This window comes from Coturnix japonica, chromosome 2 (assembly GCF_054131305.1).
Source record: "Coturnix japonica strain WE chromosome 2, WE-NBRP24, whole genome shotgun sequence".
Lineage (NCBI taxonomy): Eukaryota > Metazoa > Chordata > Aves > Galliformes > Phasianidae > Coturnix > Coturnix japonica.
Genome location: NC_140664.1, coordinates 8,436,810 through 8,455,047, shown reverse-complemented (window position 1 = coordinate 8,455,047; position 18,238 = coordinate 8,436,810). Strand labels below are relative to the sequence as shown.

General features: G+C 41.7%; 1 protein-coding gene across 31 annotated transcripts in view; it reads right to left on the bottom strand.

Annotated features, from left to right (window-relative positions):
• CYRIB (CYFIP related Rac1 interactor B) overlaps positions 1–18,238 on the bottom strand; it is an 85,300-nt gene that overhangs the window by 31,971 nt on the left and 35,091 nt on the right. For 29 of the 31 annotated variants that reach the window (XM_085536998.1, XM_085536993.1, XM_085536994.1 and 26 more), the window contains one exon: positions 6,904–6,983. Coding sequence is in view for 2 of the 31 variants with exons in the window: in XM_085536987.1 (XP_085393113.1) it covers positions 6,904–6,983 (80 nt within the window). In the remaining 29 variants the exon portion in view is untranslated. Of the gene's footprint in view, positions 1–6,903; positions 6,984–11,402; positions 11,465–18,238 lie in introns of all 31 variants that reach the window. The other 2 variants (XM_085536997.1, XM_085537006.1) reach the window with 1 other exon arrangement.

The window sequence follows — 18,238 nt, the reverse complement described above, 5'->3', positions numbered from 1 at the left end:
CATATTATGGCCTGCATTTCTTTCAAATTCCCGTAAGTTTAAATCCCAAAGTTTTAGTACCACATACTACGCACAAGCAGAATTTTGAGGAGATATCTACCATTTGTGCTTTCCCTCCCTGAAAAGTATTCGAGGTATCCAGTACCTTTATAACGTTAACTGATGTTGCTGTTTGCTATCTATTGCACATCTAACTTCCCCATAGCTGCTGAATGTTGCTATTTTTCTGCAATTAATGCTTCCTTTGAAGTTATACCGTTAACACCCATTTGTGAAGCGTTCCTGAATACCAGCCAAGTGATTCAACAGCTCTCTATGTGAGCCATACAAACGATGCAGGTTTGTTCCTTTTTCTTTTTTTTTTCTTTTTGAAATATGACAGTTTGAGAGAGTTCTGACTCACCGATGTCAGAGCAACAGAAACAAAACCGTACTCTGTCCCAGGAAGTTTGCAGTGATACTCACATGCATAATAAAAACATGATGACAAAAAAAGGTCAAGAGGGCCGTTCCTTTCAAATACTAGTTATTGGCAACACATTATATACTCTGATCAGTCTAAAATTCCACAGCTCTATTCAGTAAAATCTCAACAGAAGGGCCCTTTAAAAATAAATAAACCACCCAGACCTTTGAAGAAAGTGGCTTACCCTAAGGATAGAACTACACTAGGACTACATATCAGCAGGGAACTTCTATAGTGAAAGGAAACACAACGTCTTTAAAACATCTTTTTACGGACTGTCTTCCTTTTGAAGAACTTTAATCTATAATCCTCTGTACTACTAGAAATGGAGAGTTGAAGTTCTAGCAAATGCCCATGCAGGTAGAATCACAGAATCTTAAGAGTTGGAAGGGACCTCCAAAGATCATTGAGTCCAACCCCCCTGCCAAAGCAGGTTCCCTGCACCACATCACACAGGTAGGCGTCCAGGGGGGTCTTGAATATCTCCAGAGAAGGAGACTCCACAACCCCCCTGGGCAGCCTGTTCCAGTGCTCCGTCACCCTCACCGTGAAGAAGTTCTTGTGCACATTCACGTGGAACTTCCTATGCTCCAGTTTCTGGCCGTTTCCCCTTGTCCTGTCTCCACACACTGCTGAAAAGAGACTGGCCTCACCACTTTGTCTCCTGCACCTTAGATACTTATAGACCTGCATCAGGTCCCTCTTAGTCTTCTTTTCTCAAGGCTAAACAGACTCAGTTCACTTAGCCTTTCTTCATAGGGGAGATGCTCCAGGCCCTCCACCATTTTGTGGCCCTTTCCAAGAGATCCCTGTCTTTTTGTACTGGGGAGCCCAAAACTGGACACAATATTCCAGATGAGGCCTCGCCAGGGCAGAGTTGAGGGGGAGGATCACCTCCCTTGACCTGCTCGCCATGCTCTTTTTAATGCACCCCAGAACGCCACTGGCCTTTTTGGCCACAAGGGCACACTGCTGGCTCATGGCCAATATGTTGTCCACCAGGACACCCAGGTCCTTGTCCCATGACAGCTGCACAGAGAGGCTGAGGATGCCCCGTCCCTGGAGGTATTCAAGGCCAAGCTGGATGGAGCCCTGGGCAACCTGGTCTGGTGGAAGTTGGTAGCCCTTGAGGTCCCTTCCAATCTGGGCCATTCTGTGTTTCTGTGCTGAGAGTCCTGAAAGCAACTCTGGTCTGCTAAGCTCTGCCTGCAGTTCCACCTTGTCTTCTGTGCTGAAAGAGTCGTAGCAACTGTTTCAGCTAAAATTAAAATAAAAGAAGCTTATCAGATCTATTGAACAGTAATATTCTATTAACATAAGATCAGGATTACTCCAATAAAATGAAAAGCATGGACAATCAAATGCCAGTGAACACTGATAAATGAGAATATTCGAAGCAATTGCATCAATCACACGTGTCCAGAAAGGAAGAATCTAATCAGATCATTTTAACCTGTGACCTCAAATGTATATTGGGAAGCATTTAAGATGAAAGCATGCACAGAAGTTGCATAATGCAGGCTAGCAAAACAACACAGAATATGGGAATACTGAAGTTTGGGGTTGGCTTTTAGGGACTGCTAAGTGCATTAAACAGCTTTATCAAATAGACGGGGAAAAAAACAAGTAGCCATAGAGAGAGTCATAATTGCTGCACTGCAATGTAATGACACTGAGCAAAACATTTTCTGCTCAGTAATTTCCAAAACTACTTCCAAGATGAAATAAAAAAGGAAAAAAATACAAGTGCAGTTGTGGCCAAGCAGTAGGCTGTGCATTAACCCATTCAGAAGGAGGTATGTGAGCAATCCAGCTCCCTGTGGTACTTTTAAAAAAGTAAAAACACATAAAAACTAAACAATTCATTCAACAAGCATTGAGAAGCCCTCCTGTAAGTCAGGAAGTGAAAAAAGCAACATCTGACATCAGCCTAACAGAACAGACCTTATAAAATGTAATGTGAAACCTCAATCACCAGTATCAACAAACAGCTTTTCATCAGAGCAACATTTGGCCTGAGAAAAGTTTACATATTTTGCAGGTCTGTTTAAAAGCGACTTTTTGAGAAGTCAAAACAACCTTTAAATTAATGACTTTGATTTGAAAGTTCATTGAACAAACAGAACCAAACAGTTGGTGTTGTCCCAAGTGATTATTTACAGGTGAAGAAAAAGAGCAGCTTCTCCTTCATAAACAAAACAGCACAGCTCGATGCTCCAGCAGAACATGGGGTGTGCTACACAAGCCCTTATATCAGATTCAGAACTCACTTTTCTTACCTTACACGACTAAGTGACAAAGCACGACTGCTACATACAAAGTCAGAGTATTCTGGAACAGCTCTGCAGTTGATGAGTCAAGCACCTGCCACTGATCATTTGCAGGTTACTACTACCTTCACTCAGGGTTTTAAATAATTCTATGTCCGCTGTGAGAGAAAAATACCACATTATGCTGCCTCAGCAAAGCAGATGATTAACATCCATCGCTGATGGGTACCTGGTAGGACTTTAACAACAGGATTGCACAGAAGTGTTTAAGCCTTCAATCTATTCCCATGCAATTGCAACCAGCCATATTAAACAAGCCACATGAAACAAGCCTTAAGATAAAATCCAGCAAATAAGCAGCAGACAGCTCAGTTAAGCTGAAAGGCTGTCAGCCATTCCTCTTTCTTGCTTCAAATAGCAGCATTAATATAAAATAAATGCATGCTGGTAAAACACGGTAGAATTCCTAATTGTTGTATTCAAAATATTTTCTAAGTAAGAAATAGCACAAAGGATGTGTGCACCTCACCATCAGTTTCTTGGAAAAGCTTCAACAAACCCACTACCACACAGACAACAAATCCGCCTGAGCTCAGCTGAACTGTAAACGATTTATAAGCAAACCTACCACAATATATTCAGAGCAACACTACCAACAGTTTTTATTCTTTGGTTTTTTTCCCCCCAAACTTGTGGCTCAAATGGGAAGTGGTTTCAGCTGTCAGAAACACATTCATTTTTCTTTATGTATTTACAGTATATGACCTCATAGTGATGGATTAGTCTTTCATCCTGGTGGTTCTCACACCGTCCTACTGCTGCTATCCAGTAGCTCTGCAGTGAAAGCTTCCCGTGCTACTCACAAGCACTTGTGGCTCCACGATCCCTAAATACGTTACATGAGGTTCTAGTGGAAAACTTTCTGAAGGAGCACGTTAAGAGCTCCAGGTTGTTGTTGTTTTTTGGTTTTTTTAAATGCCTATTTCCTTGTTTAATAGAGGAAACATTTGGTACTGACCAAAACAGAACAGAACATTGCTTTCTATTTCCAGCCGTACATTAAGTTTTGCATAAACTTCCTGACAGTCAAAGACACACAGAAGTCTATAACACTACAGCCTAACTCAACAAAAATCCATCTTCTGGATCGCATCCCTCACTGCTAACCTTTCATAGGCACACAGGTATTGGGACAACTAGAAAAACCTCCCTTGTTCAAGTCTAGGGCTTTCCTGCTCAACCTAATGTAGAGCACCTGCTTTTAGCAGGAGGAGATGCTCAATTGTCCCCTCCAACACCTATGTATGATTCTATAATATTAAGGGATTTACACTTAACAGCAGAAATAATTACCAAAGAAACCTTACAGACTCTACCCACAAGCAAACAGAACACATGAAATTATGTCAGCCAGACAAATGCTACACTTGTAGGAGCTATGCAAGCCACAACAAAGTGTTCTCAAAATTAATACTAAGGTGACACGTATGTATTTGCTTCCACTTCGCAAACAAAATACTGAAGGTGTTTCCAAATTTATTCAAATTAATATAAATGCAGAACCTGTTAATCCACAAACAGTGCAATATCGGTGCTGGGGCAGACTCCACAACACACTGAACACATGGCTTGAAACACCTCCCCATTGTCATCCCACTGTAATTACAGGGGAACTGTAATCACAACCACCCTAAGATGCACAGAAAGATTTTCATATTCTCAAGCACGTAAACAAATTCAAGCTGCAGGTAAGAGAATGCAGCTATAAATTAAGAATGAATAATTAGATGTTATACTCAGAAGCAGGAGATAGATATCAAGATTTGTATGCATGACTGGCAATCAGAAAAAAAACCAATCCTTTACAAGGAATCATTCTGAATAAAGTACAAGCAGAAAAATAAGGCAAGCACTAAAATGTGCAGATGTCCTTTTAGAGCCTGTGATAATGGACTTCTGAAATAAAGCCTAGAGAAAACATGCATCTATAACAATACCTGGATAAAACAGGCACACGTGCCTCTCAGAGCCACTTGGGCTGCACCACACTAAGAAATAGTCAGTCAGCTGCAGCTACCTCAGCACCAAGATTCAGCAAGATAAAGACACTCTTTCCTAAGCAAAGTGTTTTCTGTAAATCCCGTTCTCTCTTCAGCATATTCCCAAAGCTGGGGGGCTGAGCTGAAAAGTGGGTCAGGTCTAAAATGTGCTACAGCTCAGCATGTTCTCACCTGCCATCCTCCCAGACTAAAGATAATGCTGGAAATAAAGAACACAGCAGTACTCCTAACCTAATAAATGCTGCACGGTCCTAACGGAAATACAGAAGGAAGATGACTATTTTACCACAACTGCAGACAAAGAGCTCCATTCTGGAACTAATCAGCTTCACCCAACACAGCCATCCCATCTTAAGTTCTCTTGGTAAGGGATGGGATTGAAGGAATGGGAAGAGAAGCAGAAGTAAGGAAATGGACAGATGACCCCTAGCAATTCCCTCACTGCTAGGCCAATAAGCTTTTCAGTTCTCTGTATATGACAAGCTGTACACTCAAATTTATGCAGACATGCATGATTTGTTCATACCATAAAATGGCTTAGGTTGGAGAGAACCTTAGAGATCACCTGGTTCCAACTCACAAGCTGTAAGCAAGGATGGCAGCCACTAGACCAGGCTGCCCAGGGTCCCATCCAACCTGGCCTTGAATGCCTCTTAGGGATGAGCCATCCACATTCCCTGTAGTGGGGCCCAGGTATGGACACATTACTCCAAGTGGGGCCTCATGAGAGCAAAGCAGAACAAGACACACGCCTCCCTCACCATGCTTTTGGCCACCTGTATTCTGATGCAGCCCATGATACAGCTGGCTTTTTTTTTTTTTCCATTTCCATCAGACAGACATACTTTAATGATATCAAACTTTTAAAGGCACGTAAGAATAGTTGAGTAACAGGATGAAATACATTTAAGTCAAGCCTGGTTATTAGCAAAAACTATACAATACAACAATATTAGCCTCAGTTGTTTATAAAATGTAGGTAAATTAACTGATATAGGAAGCTTAATAAAGCATCTGTAAATATTTGGGTCATAAAAGCTTAATGTTTCCTTACGGACTAATATACTGCTGCTTTTCATAATTTGTCCTTGGATCCAGCTGCTCAGCCCATACAGAGATGAGAAATGTCTCCTAGTTTATTTAGCCCTATAGCTCAGAAAGTAGGATTATACTTGTACAGAAGGTATATAGAAAGGGGTAGCCGGATGAAAACTGAACGCATGCTTAGTTTACATCTTGTGGATGTTTTGCCCCATGCTTAAGACTTCATTAAGTGAGTATTTGAAAAGTGAGATGTACATCCAGTACCTCCTATGGATGCATACATGATTTAGCTATGTTAAAGCACACCCAGATGTCCTAAATTCTCTGGTTTCTTTGTGACTGGTTTGTAACACCATGGCTCAATCCCTTAATATACTGAATGATCAACTATTAGTAAGAGGCTATAGCTCTTCACCAGTGATTCTTCTACTGTTCTGAACCACAGGTAACCTATGTATAACTTTAAGCACCTGAGAATTATGGTACATCTTCAGTTACATTATCATGTGCCATTTCTAGCAAAAACGATGCCTCACTGAACATCCTTTGAGTAATTTTAAGAACACTAATGACATTTTCAAAAGCACCTGGAAATTTTAATTAGCATGTTCAGCTTCTAAATCGGCTTTCTTAAAAGTCTTGTTTTTCTTTCCCTCAAAGCTCTGGAGAGTAAGAGTTGAAGTTTCAGTGTTTGCACCATCCCTTCAAGTAAATAGCTCTGGTATAGTAAAAAAAAAAAAAGTACAGACGTGGTATTAAGTCTCAGTGGAAAATGCAAAAACAAGAACATTTAACATTTCACCACAGACAAAAGACTCCTCCTTTCCTTCTTGTACTGGGAGAGCAGGAATTGAGTAACTATTCTATTTAAATATCTGCATGCTATACACCAATATCGTGCCCTTTGTCTGGTAAGCTACAGTTAAGCACAGGAGAGCTACTGCATGGACTTTCTGCTTTCAATACATCCAAGTAATTTGTACTTCTTGTACTGAAGAAAAAACTTGTTACAGAAAACAGAAACAACTGACAAGCTGACGTCTAAAATAGAAGAAAAGTTTACCAGCTGGTAGTATCTTCTTGCAGTCTTAACAGAAAACTCCTCTTCCCCAGGTTTCCAATGCAGCAGCTTGTCTTCAGAATCTGAACAAACAGAAGAATACCATTAAAACTAAACAATACACAGCAATTCACATCAGTCAGTGCAAGAGGTAAATCAATGTTAATCCTGCAATGCCAAGGAACAGATGCTGTTCTTCAGGAATCCAAATAAAACAAAACACTTGTAATTTTATGGAACTGACAATACAAGCAAATAAAAAGGCATCCTGACAAACTCCTCCATGAGTCAGTAAGGCAATTAGCTATCTGTGATCACAAGCATCAGAAATAGAGCATTACATCTCAGCATTACTAAGCCAACTTGCATTTAGCTGCAGCAGAGAAAAGTAGGTCTCAGTTTATATGCAGAATCATATACTGCATATAGGGAAAAGTGCCTCATGAATAGAGTTTCCAACAGTTAAAGACAAAAGTGACAGCATTTACCCTTCGGAACTTAATATAATTTTGAAGTAAAAAATGTAAGTTTCCAGCTTAGAAATTTAGTATTGTACAGTACAACAGGAAAGCATTTCCTATGGCAGTTTTCCATTGAGATCTATTGCAAGTGTCTTTCGGTCCATTTGGAATAGGTTTATAAAAACATCTGCCTTTACATACTGCAGTAACTGGATGATAAACTAGCCCAAGCGAACACCTTTCCATTGTGGTTTTACATAAGTTTGCTCCATCAGGGGTTTGGGAGGCTCCTTCCGTTTCAGCAAATGTAAATGTTTTAAAGTGTTTTTACTTCACCTGCCTCCAGAAAACCCACTTTAGCTCCTACTGCAGGCATTGCTCCTGTTACCAGAATTCACCCTGTCAATATTTCACACTGGGGCTTTTTTTAAGGAACAACCCTCCTATTTCATACATTAATTCTGTTTGTTCAAACAGCAAAACCAACTACATTATGCAGCGCGTCTGTTTCTAGAAAGTGGTTTACAAATTGTTTTCAGAGATCTGCATTAGAAATAGAGAATTCCTGTCATGTCAATGACATCTGCAGATCCAGCTGAAGAGGTATGAAATATTCAGTGTTCATTTGTACTACTTCAGCTATCAGCAGCTCCTTTAAGTAACTTAATCCTGATTAACAAGCATTTAGCACAAAAATATGCTGCTTTGCAGTGAAATTCCCAATCAAATAAAACATGGTTCTACTGATTTTCCCCAGCTCATGGAAATATATGGTTCCATAGGAACCACACGATCTGTTGGGGCTGGACAAAGAATGTCTGGTGTCATGCAAGGAAAGGCACTGCTGAGGGTGTGTGTGCCTCCAGCAGCTGTGCAACACCACAGCACAACAGGGGCTGATGTGGGGCATGCACAGAGCTACAGACGTTCAGTCCCTTCAAAACATGGAAAAATCTCCACTGTAACAATCCTTCACTTCACAGAATCACAGAATTACCCGGGTTGGAAGGGACCTCAAGGATCATGTAGTTCCAACCCCCCTGCCTGGCAGGGCCACCAAACATACACCTTTACTAGATCAGGTTGCCCAGGGCCCTGTCCAACCTGGTCTTGAACACCTCCAAGGACGGGGCATCCACAACCTCCCTGGGCAGCCTGTTCCAGGGCCCAACCACTCTCCTACTGAAGAAGAAGCAACACTTGCATTGTTTCAGTTGAAATAACCAGTTAAGAGCTCATGACCCGCAATATAAATGACAACACAGAAGAATTAAATGGCTGCCATCCTAGCTTTTCAGTGTTGATTCAAAACATAGTTCTCTTTACACCACAAAGGTCTACTGAACTAAATTAACAGTGCTTCTTTGACCAGCAAATGAGCATAGCTAGCAAACAACAGAAGAATTTGCTCACTCTCAGAAGACTTCCCTGCTTACTACATGCTGTGTTGGCACAGCTTTATAAGGATGAATTCAAAAGGACTCAGACCATAAGCATAAATTAGGGAGACCTCACCTATCCATTACAGTGATCATCCCTTCATTTGTTTTGTCACCTAAGGAGAAGGTGGAATAAATTCTGCAGTACAGCACCTGACTCAATCTTGTTTCTCATTCAAAATTCACGCTCAAGAAAAATAACCACCAAGATGCAAAGAGTTTTCAGTGAGTCGCACTGTTTGTTTTCCTCTGGTGTATGTGTATCAACAGGCAGACACTCAGCCACAGCCTCCTTAGCTTCCAAGGTGCTGCTCTTAGCTGAGCTACAAGGGACAAGACTTCTGTGATTAAGGCAGGATTCTAAGGGGAAAACAAGAAACAGAACAGTACAGCCAGTAACACAGGGGCTAAAGAAGAGAAAGGGGCTTACTGAATAAAGTGTGTGTGCCCTTTGCAAGATAGTTTGCTGAAGTACTGTGGAAAGACAGCTCTTATGCCAGACAGAGCAATTTCTAAGCACAGACTTAATGCTATCTCTACAAGTTTTTCCAGTCTGTTACAATTAACGTAGCAGTCAGAGGTCAAGCACACTCTGTCAGAGCAGGCTCCAAGTCCTCACAAGCCGGCAGCGGGGATGGCTCAGGACCAGAGGGAAGGTGAGGTCCAAGCGTTTCCTTCAATTCTGCATAAGCTGAAAGCTGCCAACACAACTACATGTTCTCTAGTTCTCTGCCTTGCTCTGGTCGGATGCTCATCAGTGCTGCTGAGCTGACAACCTGGAATAACTTGAGCTGCCATTTCTGTGATTAGCAGCTTATGCAGCACATTCAAGAGCCCATAGAAAAGTGAATTTCACAGCTTAATGCAGCCAAGTAATTGTAACTAAAAAGCTTTGTCTAAACTATGTTCAGGAATAACAGCTCCTAGCATTAACCTATATACCCAACACCACTATACAGACAAATCACACTCAGAATCACTGTGCTGCACACATCTCTGTCTGAATTTGAATTGGCTTAGGCCCAAATGTACAAAGCACAGAAGACAGCAAAAGAGATTTGAGGTGATGCATCCTCCTCAACATGGATCTCAACAGGCCTGAAAACCCATCAACAGCACACCCAGAGAAGGGCAACAAAGCTGGTGAGGGGTCTCACCAAACTCCTTCTGGGTTTACCAGAACAAAAACTTCCAACAAGTTGGAAGAGAAAACTGTCCTGTGAATCCATGAACTGCCTGTCAGGGATCTATTACAGCAACCCCAGTGGTTTGCTTCTACACAGATGAAAAGATGAAGTTTTCACTTCTCTGCTTTCAGGAGAGTAATGAAACCATTGAAGATCAAAAGAAATGATACTAAAAACTCAGCAGTTACAGCTTCAATCGGAAATCATGCAGTCAGTTACAACGATGCTAAGATTCAATGCACTGAGAGTGAAGATTAATTTATCTTCACAAATTAATAAAGCTGCAAAGGCAGACATAAGACACTCATACAGCACCTTCAACTGTCCCCAAGGCAAACATTTGGCACAGGTTTCAAGCATTACCAATCCAAGACAATGCTTTAACTGAAGTGTAATTTACCATACTTAGCACACAGAACCCTGACCAGCTTTTCCTCTGTTAATTACTCTGAAGTAATCAAAAAGACTTCCGACTGTAAGTATTTTCTGTGATTCTTTCTCTCCTTTCAGTGTTATTGTCCTGTTTTCAAACATCACACATGACATTTTGAGCTCAGAGCTGCATGGTTCAGCCTCTTTCCCTTAAAATACACCTGAAGTTGGAGGATCTGCACAGAATAATAACACACCCCTCCACTAAGGGGGACAGCATGTGCTCGAGGTTCAAGAGTTCGTTCACACTTCAGAAGATCCAAATCAGACCCTTTACCTTCAAGTCCTTATTCACCCACCTTGCTGGAATTCAGGAACCTGTCTCAAGATTTACCATAAATGCAGCAGTAGAAACAAAATAGATCTCGAGTTCAACATAAAACTGAAACCATAAATACCAATTTCATCTAACCGTACAATGAGTGTGTTTCTCTATTTCACAAAGAAATGTGGAACTGCAAGTACAACTGTACCGATAGAGATCATTTGAATATTCTAACGTAAGACTATTTAACTTGGAAAAAATCCCAAACATAACCAGTATTTCACTGTTCCCCTTTAAAACAGTTACTCATCGCAGAGCAACCCAAGTCCTTTGAGTGCCCCTACTCAGAGGAAGGCAGGCAGAACGGAGGTGAAGTGCTCCCCAACTTCCTTATAAAACAAGTTTCAGTAGCAAGATGAAAACGGCAAGGTCCAATTATACAGACTTTACTCAATGGTTAAACATACAAGCAACCTACAAGAACTCTTCCTAAGTAAGGTTTACAGGAAGAAGATTGCAGCTGCTCATCTAGGCTCCAAAGAAGAGTTTCAGTTTTCCACTAGACAAAGATCTACTGTGAGTTAAGACTAAAAACCAGGACTTCCCCATGCCATAAAAATTCCTCCTCACCAGGCTGTGCTCAGCCTTTCCTGGATCCACCCCTCCAACCTCTATTTGCAAAGCATCCCAGCTGCAGCTGAGCGAGGCACTCACTCACCTGGCTCCCACACCAACACTGACTTCAGGACTCCACCAACAGATTACAGCCAGGCTTCTCACCTGCAACAATCAGCAGGCAATTATACAAATGAACCTGCATCTTTTGCATTAGGTGCAATTTAAGAGCTCTTACTACTAAAAACAGGTAGCAGGGGATAGAGAAGGTACTCTGAAGCCCTGTATGTGGATATCACATCAGCATATCCTTTTTTCCCTCCCGTTTCCTAATCACCCAGATTTAGACAAGCCTGATATCTAGTCTACAGAAGACCAGGCATTACTTCAATCTCTTAGCCACGTTTAGTAGACCTAACTTTCCCTACCTGATGTATAAGCAGTCCAAGCTCTCAGTCCTGGTGGTCTGAATGACATTTTTAGGGTTCAATGTTTTATTTATTTATTTATTTTGCTTAAAAGAGACCACAGTGCTTCTGTTTGTGACCTTGACTAGGATGTCTCACACCCAGAAAAAGCTGTTGACAGACTGCCTCAGCTTCTCACTAGACGTGGAAAGCAAGTGGACACCCACATAAAATCTGATTAACTTTAAGACATTCCTACACTCTCACATCCCCCAAAAACTTCAGTCTGTACCTGTAAAGTAAAAGACCTTTGTTCAAAACATGGATGGAGGAGCTACCATAAGAGGCTTTAATCCACCTTTCCTACACAGCCTGATCAGACTGTAAAGTTCTTTTGCTATTGTAAGGCTAGAAATACTTGTTCCAAGTTTAACAGTTTTGAGGGTACAGAGTTTTTCTATGGGGAAATGCAGTCAAAAACCTTAAGTTAAATACACACATGAAAGAAATGTACTTTAAATAATAAAATTCATGTTGAAGAGTCAAGCCCAGCACACATTTAGGTAGTTACAGATAGTAACTTTGTATCTAAGAGCACAACGAGAGACATACAGCTGTTTTTCATCTACTTGCCATTACTTTTGTGAGTGGATGCAAGCACATGCAGCAAGACTATAATCAATACCAGCACTGTGTCTGCTTACAAACATTCAGAAAAGTTCCAGGTGTTGGATTTGAAGAGTAACAGAGTAACAGGAATAAGCAGCAATAATAGTGTATAACTAGACTTGAATTTCAAGTGCCCAACTTTTGCAGTTTTGAAATTTGCATCGGGGACTTCGTCTGCAAAGGGCTTTAAAGCCATGTGACAAGTTAGCTGCTCTATAGGTGAAATGTGCCCTAGGCTGCTCCTTCATGAGAAACCCACAGGGCCCTCACCCACATTATCAGCCAGAGGAGAGACAGTGCTACATATGAACCACTGTTCACACCAACAACAGGCAGAGCCTCCCAAGCTCCTCAGAAGCTCATTATCTAGAGGAGTGTGACTTGTATTGTGCAACACAAACCCAGAAGCAAGCTCCAGCTTGGCGAGAGCTGAAAACAAAAGTGTGCACATGCATATACCTTCTAGGAAGAAACTAGCTCTGTCATGTGGTGCTGTGTACTCATCCGCTCAAGGACTGTGATTCAGTGCCTGCAGAGCTGTACAAGGACTATGATTCAGTGCCTACAGGGTGTGTTGGATTTGGTACAGCTGCACTGATTACTTGTACACAACAGACACGTCTGGCTGCTGACAGGGAAGGGCTGCACACACACAGTAAAGAGCACTCAGAGAAGTCAAACTGTGCAATACAGCCAGGTCTCTCTGCCTTCAGATTTATTCAGTGTAACTACAGAAATCTTCTGTATCATCTGGTTCGTTTGTACTTTTAAAAACCCACAGAATAAATGAAGCCAGTTAATTTTCATGACAGACGGGATTTAGCTCAAGGCTCGTCACGCCTAGCATGGGATAGAACAAACATTACCTACTATGGAATTATTTGCATTTCCATTCATGAACTAATGCAGTTTATCAGGGACATCTCACGTGGCACAGACGCTGCCAAAGAACAGCATGATTTATTGGTTATCCTCCAGCAGAACTTCCTATAGCAGGAACCTTCTGACACAGCAGACGTTTGCCAGTAGTCTCTAACTATTAGGATATGACACAAACAAGACAAAGGAAGTGAAAGGATATACATAACTATAAATCTCATTAATAAAGATATGCTTGTCACTGGGCCTAAGCTAGAAAGTTACCTTAGCATTACGGTACTGTCAGAAGCATCACTAGAACAGGTAAGCTGAATTTACAAGAGCCGTGTAAAATAACTGTAGCCAATCAAGCACCTTTTAGCAGCTTCTTTTCAGTCTTTCAATAAATATGGCATTCACAGATTTAGAACCATTTAGAATACTCTGATTTTGTTTAGTCTCTTATCTTGCAAATACAGAAATAGATGCTAGCCTTGAGAGACTGCATCTCCCATATCAAAGAAACACAGAACAACCTGGATTGAAAGAACACTCAAAGATCATCCAGTTTCAAGCCTCCTGCTGCTTGCAGGGTCGCCAACCACCAGACCAGGCTGCCCAGAGCCACATCCAGCCAGGCCTTGAATGCCTCCAGGGATGGGGCATCCGCAACCTCCTTGGGCAGCCTGTTCCAGTGCATCACCACCCTCTGTGTGAAAAACTTCCTCCTAATATCTAACCTAAACCTCCCCTGTCTTAGTTCAACACTATTCCCCCTTGTCCTATCACTATCCACCCTCATAAGCAGCCATTCCCTCTCCTGTTTATAAACTCACTTCAAGTACCGGAAGGCCACAACGAAGTCTCTCCAGAGCCTTCTCTTCTTCAAGAGAAAAAAGCTGCTGTTGGATTATTAGAGGAATACCTTAAAATGTTAAGTAGTTAAAAACAGACATTCAGCTTTTAATAGGACAATTTTTTGAACTGATGCTGTGGTCCTAATAGATGGCAGAGGCCATCAGCTGCTGCACTTTCTTTGCCAACTTCAAAATCAGCAATTGAAGCGCATATTCCATTCCCACAAGTAGCTTCCAATGCAGCGCCTTAAGGCACAGAGTTTTTCCTGGATTGTATTGCATCTTATCAATACTGGAAAGTAGCACCAAGCCATCGATAAGAACTAACTCATACTACTTGTAAGAAATCCCTTTGTTTGTCAGGCAGCTTCTCAAAGCCTCATTCACTGCTTCAGCACATATGTAGCACCAGGAAAGCAACCCACAGTAGGAAGCTCAACTACAAGGAGACAGCTCCATTACTGCCATAAATTCCTCTATACATAAATATATACCTTTTGATCATCGTAATGATTGTAAGAGCAAGGGCCACCAGTCAGCACCCAGCTTCAAGAAAAATTATGTTACATTTACACATAAGGAAATGGAAACCTAAGAGAAACACAAAGCAAAAAGAAGCACAGTAAAGTTCAGATAGGGGCATAAAAAGAAGAGACAGACAGACAGACCGACCTCCCAATAGATACACCTTGATGTACAGAGACACTACCATCTATTCTATCCTTCTGAATGCTTTGGTTGGAAAGGTTTTCAATCTGCAGTCACATTACCTGACAACATCCTGGATTTCCACAGAGGTGCCAGAAAACTCTCAATTAAAATTCAATCAATGTTTCATGACATCAATTTTTAAAGAAATATGTCACTTTAGTTCTGTATTTTGCTCAGTGAATAAAACACTTAAAAGGCAAACAAGTTTTGTATCTTATGCCAATTTAGAAATTCCCAACAGCGAAACAGCCCTAAACAAATCTGTGTCAAGATAAGGTTGTTTAGAATTGTTTCTTTTTTACTATAAATTACTCTACGTTTCACTCAGCCACATCAGTAACTTACACAAGCCGACAGTCAGAAATGTGTTTTACAATAGAACAATTCAGTGTTTTCATCAGAATTTAGAACTGCAATTTATTACAACTGAAGAGCTTCCCCAAGTTTCTTTCTCCTTCAAATAATAAAACATGTTGAGAGCTTACGAGTTAACAGCAGTTTTAAGTGATTTTATTTGTGTCACTGTTGTACAGTCTGTCATGAGCAAGTGTTATTTATCATCAAGCTGCACACTTACCCTTACCGCGTCTCTGACGTGCACGCACTGTTATCACAAATACACTGCTATCACTGAGGCATTCAGAAGTGTTGCAACAGTTCAAAGTTACTATTACGAACAACCCCAGCATGCAGATTTGTGGCTTTCAGTCTCTTCTTTCACTTGCACTCCTGTGCTGAACAGTAAAAGCTTATTTCTGTCCTGCTTACTCCTTAAAATGCCCGAATATTTAAGGAAAAATAAGCACTTCTGAAGTAATTGATCTTTGAGGCTTTGTTTCTGCTTTCAGACATTCTAACCAAGTGCATTTTTCCCCATTTACAAAATAGATACTCTAAGAGTCTAAAATAGTCACTTACTGTAATTTTGAGAAACCAAAATCTGTCCACACACACAGCTTTGGGTATTTTTCCCTCCATTTGTGGAAGCAGAGCACAAGCAGCTGCAGATGCAGCAATTCTGAGCATGAACGTACAAGTAACAGTCACCTACACCCAGTAATTTCCACTCTTGTCACTTGGAAATCAGTGAGCACTAATTAAGCTGCCAAGAAACCCAAGCCACAAGGCTGGATTTAGTTTGGAAAGACAAGCAAAAGCAAATAGACAAAAAACCCAACCCAAACAAACCTGTCCTTGAATTATCTGAAGAAATCAGGCCACAATAACACAACTCCGGGAGAAATCTCAGTGTACCAAAGCTTCACTCTTTACAGCAAGGCTTTGTGCAAAGTTTCATGACCAAATTAGTCAAATAACCCATGAAGTCAACTTGGAGCTTAACTGAGGTGCTATGGAAGAATAAAGAGGTATGTGCAATTACCTGCCTTGCTCTCATAAATCCTCCAAGGTGGAGTCATTTAAAACAATGTTACACAGCTGGACTGTGCTACTAGCAAAACACCCACTTCTGTTACTTTGATAAAACAAAGTTACAACCTACTATCTACTCCTTCAGCCTAGATTAATCTGCTCCTGTTTTACAGCACTGGTTAATTCACACAGTCCCTGTATCATAGAATCATAGAATGACAAGGTTGGAAAGGACACACAAGATCATCTAGTCCAACTATCCTCTCATTACCGTAGCTACAGCAAACCACTAAACCATATCTCGTAGCTCCTCATCCAGACACCTCTTGAACACTGCCAGCGACAGCGAATCCACCACCTCCCTGGGCAGCCATCCCAGTGCCTGACCACTCTCTGAAAGAAAAAGTTCCTTCTTATGTCTATGCTAAACCTCCTCTGGCACAACTTGCAGCCATTTCCTCAGGTCCTGTTTGTTGCCTGGCAGAAGAGGCCAAGCCCCTCCTCATCACAACCTCCCTTCAGGAAGTTGTAGAGTGCAATGAGGTCCCCCTGAGCCTCCTCTTCTCCAGACTAAACAATCCCAGCTCCCTGAGCCGCTCATCACAAGACTTGTGCTCCAGACCCCTCACCAGTTTCATTGCCCTTCTCTGGACACATTCCAGGGCTTCAATGACTTTCTCGTACTAAGGTGCCCAAAACTGAACACAATACTGGAGATGCGGCCCCACCAGAGCTGAGTACAAGGGGATGATTACCTCTCTGCTCCTGCTGGCCACACTGTTTCTTATACAGGCCAGCATGCAATTGGCCTTCTTGGCCACCTGGGCACACTGTTGGCTCACGTTCAGTCAAGCATGGATCAACACCCCCAGGTCCCTTTCCTCTTCATAGTTATCCAGCCACTCAGCCCCAAGCCTATAGCGCTACATGGGGTTATTGTGGCCAAAGTGCAGGACCCGGCACTTGGCCTTGTTGAACCTCATCCCTTTTCACCTCAGCCCGGTGATCCAGCCTATCCAGAACCCTCTGAAGGGCTTCCCTACCCTCAGGCAGATCAACACTACTTCCCAGTTTGGTATCATCTGCAAACTTACTGAGGGTACACTTAATCTCCTCATCTAGGTCATTAATGAAGATATTAAACAAGATAAGCCCTAATACTGACCCCTGGGGGACACCACTTGTAACAGGTCGCCAGCTGAACTTAACTGCATTCACCACTACCCATTGGGCACAGCCCTTTAGCCAGTTCCTTACCCAAAGGAGGGTACACCTGCCCAGGCCATGGGCAGCCAGTTTCCCCAGAAGAATACTGTGAGAGACTGTCTCAAAGGCATTTCTGAAGTCTAGGTAAACTACATCAGCTGCCTTTCCCTCATCTACCAGTCTGCACACCCAGTAGTAGATGGAAATGAGGTACAAACACACAGAAATCAAAGGCAGGTACCAAGGCCATCAGTCCCATCTTACTTTTGAGTTCATACAGAAAGTGGAACCGCTTGTGACAGAGAACACAAGATTAGGCTTATCTCCTAACTTACATAAATCATTCGCCTTCACAGCCCTAAAGCGAAGAGAGCCTTTAAGAGGTATTTGCAAGACACTCAGTGGTTCCTTCCTTAAAGCTGTTCGATTATCAGGCCTGAAAACACCTGTTTCCACTCCCCACAGAAAAAAAAAAAAGAAGAGCCACACACAACAATTGGCCAACATGACCGACTTCCAAAAAAGCTTAAGAACTGTCTAAAAGCCAGAATAATGTTGGAATTGCCAATGACAGCTGCAGACATAAACCTTTCAAGTGTCCCATTTATCAAAACTGGATTGTTAAGAATTATTGTTGCTTCTACATAAAGCTGATATTCACAGAAGCCTTGAAAAACACAGACCTAAACATACTTTTAAGCTGAAAATTAACTAACTGAAAAACCCTTATAACTACTAAATACATGCAAGCTTGGAACAACTGGACAGTGATGCTGGCATGAGGTAATGCCAACCACTTTATCACTCACCCTCATTATTTCCCAATGGACACAGGAAGACATGCATTTTATTGCTGTAGA